The sequence below is a fragment of the Octopus bimaculoides genome, chromosome 3 (genome assembly GCF_001194135.2).
Source record: "Octopus bimaculoides isolate UCB-OBI-ISO-001 chromosome 3, ASM119413v2, whole genome shotgun sequence".
NCBI lineage: Eukaryota > Metazoa > Mollusca > Cephalopoda > Octopoda > Octopodidae > Octopus > Octopus bimaculoides.
Genome location: NC_068983.1, coordinates 100,636,577 through 100,642,525, shown reverse-complemented (window position 1 = coordinate 100,642,525; position 5,949 = coordinate 100,636,577). Strand labels below are relative to the sequence as shown.

The window sequence follows — 5,949 nt, the reverse complement described above, 5'->3', positions numbered from 1 at the left end:
ACACACACACACACACACACACACACACACACACACACACACACATATATAGAGAGAATATGATTTATTGTGTCTTTTCCATCTCCACTAGTATTACAATTGAGTGAGAGAGCAGCGCTGGGGTAAAATATACGAAGCCCAGTCTACCCATCATGACTACCCGTCTGATAAGGGTACACCAGGCACAGGCATCGCAACCATGTGTGCGCGACACAGTAACCTCATATCAAGATAAACAGTGCATAACTTTGCAGGTGAGGCCCAGTTAGAATTTTCTTCAGATCGAGTTGCCCACCCAGCTCAAAAGATCCCTGAATAAGGGTTGTTTAAGGAAGTTGAACGAAACACCCATGTTTCTAAAGGTGAATTATCCAAACCCCAATGAATTTTTCTTAACACATGGCTATGATGCTCCCCACTACTTCTGCTCGTGATCAGAGATGCACATATCATCAGCTACTAAGGGATATGCTCAACTGGTTAAAGTCAAGCAACTGACAAGTAAATCTGTGGTATTGAGCAGAATATTTGCTGTTGCCTATCTTTTATACCAAGGCAAAACAATGTACATGATAATACTTCGACTCAGTTAAGATCAGAAGCTATGAGAGCCACTGCCTGGTACTGCATTATTATTATTATTATTATTATTATTATTATTATTATTATTATTATTATTATTATCATTATTATTATTATTATTATTATTATTATTATTATTATTATTATTATTATTATTAGTAGTAGTAGTAGTAAGCCAGAGAGCTAGTAGAACAATTAACCGGAGAAAATACGTAGCGACATTTCGTCCATCTTTACATTCTGACTTCCATTTCCGTTGTAGTGAACTTTGCCTTTCATCTTTTCGGGGTCGATAGAATAAGTTTAGCGCTGGAGTCGATACGTTCGACTATCTTCTTCCCGAAAAACATCAGGCCTTGTGTCTATAGTGGAAAGAATTGTTTTTTTTTCTTATTTCTGTACCTCGTCTGTTTGGCTGAGCTGCAGTTCTGGATCAAGCGCAGACCGAGGCAGGACGCCTAGCACCTAGTGTCGTCAGGCGCTCACAGTCCTCTATCAGTCGGGTAATGTAGCCGGTGGATATTCCACTCTGGCGTTCTATAGATGTTTAGTGGTGGTCTAGTGCGATGATGTTCTTGGGGAGACTCTGGGCGTCGACGAGAATCAACTGGCTAGTCTGTTCCGGAGGACTTTAGGGCCGGGGCCCATGGATAATTTCCTGAAATCCTTGACCTGGTGGTGCTACCAGAGAGCATTACCAGTTCGGAATAAACTCTACAGGCATGAAAGTTCCGTCGACCGGGCTTACCCGAGATGCGCGCAGTGTGACGAAACTCTTTTGCACACTCTCGTGTAGTGCCAAAACATTGCTAACCTGTGGGATAATGTCGAACACTTGCTGTCACGTGTAGGGTGGATCCGGCTGTTAGCTCAATCCATTGTGAAGATCGTCCTGCCTCCTTCCTATGATCGGGAAGAGCAAGCAATGTTTATTTGTTTGGTAGCTTTAGAGAATGATGCTGTGTGGTGGACCAAATTGAAAGTGCTGAAGACAGATACTTTCCTCTTTGGTCAAGCCCTCATCAATTTTTTCAAGTTTCATTTGAAATTGAAAGTGAGGGTAGAAAAAGAAGTGCTGCTTCCCAGCAATTTTGTTGAAAGGTAGGTAAATGTTGCACGAATGGTCCCAGTAAACGGGTTTACTTTAAGTATGAGCCTGTAAATTGAAAGAAAATGATGTGGAGGGGGCATTTGCCTTAATGATCAGGATGACCGTGGTTTTGTGGGGTTTTCGCGAGTAGCCCTAGGAAGTCTCCTTCTTTTGGGTGAATTATTCATCGTTAGAATTTATTTTATGATAATTTTTCTATTTTTTACACTCTTCGTTATGCAACCCTATATTGTATCGTCCAGCACCGTCTCCAACGTTTTTTTATTTACCTCAGTGGTAAATAAAGAAAGCATTATTATTAATGACACATCACTTTAAGTATGCATTGTCACACTGAGTGAACTTACGATAGGATCTAACGAAGGATTTATTTAAACAATTACGTGACGAGGCGTATTTTACACCTTGAATGGATGATAATAATTACACAACATCTCACCAATGTATTACAGGCGTAAAAATGTGTCAACAATTGAAGTAATTTTTAATAAAGAATGTTCATTCTATTTTCAATCATTTTTGCAGACACTATGGAATTCCTAATGTATATCCAGTAGCAGGAACATTTCCACTGTATGAAGACATCAGGTAGCCAATAACTGTGGATGAGCTTTGCATTGCATTCTGTAAGGTTTTTACCCGAGTCTTGTTTAACTATATATATATATATATATATATATATATAAGAAATATGCTGATTGCTAAAGGAAAGCGCAATCAGTACATTGCTTTTATCTGAGGATGAGATGAGAGAGTCAGAAATACTAGCGACCGCATAAAATGTGGCAGGAAATGGAAGCCCCAGCAAACTGTGAATGAAATGTAGACATACTGGAAACACCTAGTGATTGTTTGATTTGTGTGTCAAGGACGGCTAGGACTTGACAACTACAGTACGAAGAAGTGGAAAAACACCAATACCAGTGACGAGAGAGAGAGAGAGAGAGAGAGAGAGAGAGAGAGAGGGGGGAGAAATAGTGAAAGAGAGCTCATACTGTAAATGATCTGTGATTAAACAGAGGAGGTTCGCTCGGTGAAAGCAATCGGGCTTGCCCATCAAGGACAAGGGATATAATGGGACCAAGCACTCAAGCGCCTATTGTCTTGGAAAGAACTTTGAAACACTGGTCAGAGAAGAGTGTCCTTCGTCCTTCATGCAGTCGCTGACCTCTGGCTAATGCCATATACGGGACAAAGAAGACCCATCTTGCAAGCAGTACAGAGCAACTCTTTGTACCCTGGACCACATTTTGACCGGATGCACTTGGACACTGGGAGAAGGTCGATACAAGTGGATACATGACAAGATCTTTGCATAAATCTCCAAGTGGACTCATCTGCAAAAGGTGAACACTGACAAAGCCACTAACTCCAAAAGGTATCAAATTTCTAAAGCTCTCAAGACGAAAGCAATGGCTGGTGACTTGTTTTCTATTTTGCGTTCAAACTCAGACTGAGAGATTCAAGTGGACCTGAAGGGCAGACATGTCTTTCCAGAGGTGATAGTGGTAACATCACTTCGATCAGACATGTGCCTGCTCTCCAGAAGTACAAAAACAATCATCGTAGTCGAACTCACAGTGTTCTAGGAGGACAGACTCGATATTTCCCATCAGGTAATGAAAACGAAATATCAGGACTTAGTCGACGTGACCCTTGTCAAGAGATGGCATGCGGCATCATTTGACCAATGAAGTTGGCTGGCGAGGATTTCTAGTAAGATCAGTGCTCTATTTCATAGAGAAGATAAATCAGAAACGCAGATAACAGAAAAAAGCCATGAAGGAGAAAGGCACGACAGCTGAAACAAGGTCAAGTTGGCTATGAATGACAAGAGACCGCAAGTTAAACCCTTCCGCAAGTGAAAACTATTTCACTCCTCGCTGCCCCATATATATATGACTATATAAATATGACTAGGGTGTTAGAAACACCTACATTGCTAGAAATAAGAGCTAAAATGCTCTAATGCTGTAGTCAAAGCACTTAATTGTATACATATATACTGTCAGTATATATGTATACAATTATGTGCTTTGACTACATTAGAGCATTTTAGTTCTTGTTCAAGCAAGTAGCGCATTGTTAACATTACAAGATGGAAGAATTGAGACTCGCAAGTCCAGTCCAGTCAAACAAACGACACCCATTCAACAACCAACAAAATCTAGTACGCCACCAAAAAAGTCAGTTACAGTTCCACTTGATGAAAGTTCTGTCGCTATAACATTCCTTCAATGGTTAGGTAGTGTAACAGAGAGAATTAACCAAACAATGCATTATCAGTTTGAAGGCAGTCCCAAACCATTAGTATTCCATGCACCTCAGGCATTATTTGATTGTTTACGGCAAAGAATCACTTCTGGAAACACGAAAAAGCGTTTACCAAACTATACAACAGGTTTTGTCCGCAAGGATGCTCTTCCTCGGGGAATGTTTACTAAATATACGTGGCACATCACCAATATTTTACAAGTGAAACAAATATTTGACACGTCAGATATGCCATTAGAAATTACTCGGAACTTTGTTGAAAATCGTGACGGTACGTACGATTTATATGAAGTCCCTAAAGTACAAGTTGAAAGCATTGATGACACTTTTAAAAGCAAACATCAAACACCAATCCGGCCATTTGAGTTGAAAACTTTTTTAAAAGTTGGTAACACTAGTGTGGACCAGAAAGATCCTATTCTTTTTTATCATTGAATGGATTCCTGACATTCTACCAAAATCTCACATCGGAGAATTACGAATAAAATTTGAATACGGAGATCAAAGAAATGGACATGTAGAGCACAGGTTGATAGCCGCTACTTCACTTGAGATTCCAGTACAGACTATTCAAGTTCAAGAAATTCATTGAAAAACCATATTTTAGCTTGGTAAATTCTATCTACCTCAGCTGTTACTCCAAGAGTGACAATCAAGGAATCTGAGTCATTCAGCTACTTTGAAAGGTATTTATTTTGGTATGTAGACATCATCTTTTATCCAAATGGCTGGAATATGCATTCCTTTTCAATGACTTTTGAAGACAGCTGTCAGATGATTGTGATGTTGATGACTGCCCACTGCAGGCAGTTGCACGTCACACTTTGGGTTAGTGTGTGTGTGTGTATGTATGTATGTATGTATGTATGTATGTATGTATGTATGTATGTACATACATACATACACATACATACACACACACACACACACACACACACACACACACACACACACACACACACACACACACACACACACACACACACACACACATATATATAATCTGTCTACAGAATATTTGTTAACCTCTGCAGTGATCCAGCTTTGAGACAGTGGACATTTTATGCTTGAAATCAGAGCTGGCCTTCGACGCTAATATCTACCAGTTGCTTATTTCAATAAAGACTGAACTCAAAGAGAATGAAGTGAATTCCTGAAAGTTACGACGTTTAGTACTAGTTTCCAGGAATGTGTGTAATATGTGAAAATGTTATTTCCAATTGTGTTACACCGCTAAATTTAGTGGCTATTTAAGCAATGTGATCGTGAATGGTTAATGGGTTGGATGTGGTGCTGAAAAAGGAGCAATAACTCCCGAAATATGCATATATAACCACTACCTATTTTTCTATTTTCGATTGCATTGTTAATATAGACGCATTCTTACACGAAACACCGTAACCTTCGGTGCTGGATCTAATTTCTATAGATGAATAATAAGCATAACAATTCAATGACTGAAATAATCCAATGACTGAAACTAGTAAAAGAATAAAAGCATATGCGTATACATACTCAACATCTCGTATTGAGTATACTTATTCTGCTATTTGTAAAACTAAACGCACGCGCGCACACACACTCACACACTCACACAGATACACACACACACACACACACACACACACACACACACACACACACATACACGTTCACAGACACACATAAGCATACATACATATATGACTAGATTAAGATTTCTCTTGTGCTTACTAGTGTGTATTTGCGTACATAATTGTCGTCGATTACGCAGAAAATGGAGAGAGAGGATTGGTCAGATCGATGCTGGTCAGATTGAACTTGTGTTAAGATGACATATTGCCACACCCTCCATTTATCCAGCCAGGTAGCCATTTACACATCCATTTGTAAATAATATTGTCGTTGGTTACAAGGTTTCAACAAGTCAACCACTGCTTCTAAACTCCCCATCTCTCTCTCACTCTCTTTCTCTCTCTCTCTCTCTCTCTCTCTCTCTCTCT

The 5,949-nt window shown here is 39.6% G+C and overlaps 2 protein-coding genes across 4 annotated transcripts in view; both read left to right on the top strand.

Annotated features, from left to right (window-relative positions):
* The window catches only part of LOC106882638 (uncharacterized), a 168,604-nt gene that overhangs the window by 8,455 nt on the left and 154,200 nt on the right, over positions 1-5,949 (top strand). The window lies entirely within an intron of this gene.
* LOC106883072 (uncharacterized protein C2orf42 homolog) lies at positions 2,135-4,714 on the top strand. The gene is given in 3 exon segments (XM_014933948.2): positions 2,135-2,170; positions 3,743-4,390; positions 4,392-4,714. Coding segments are annotated over 3 exon segments (852 nt in total). The 3' UTR covers positions 4,560-4,714.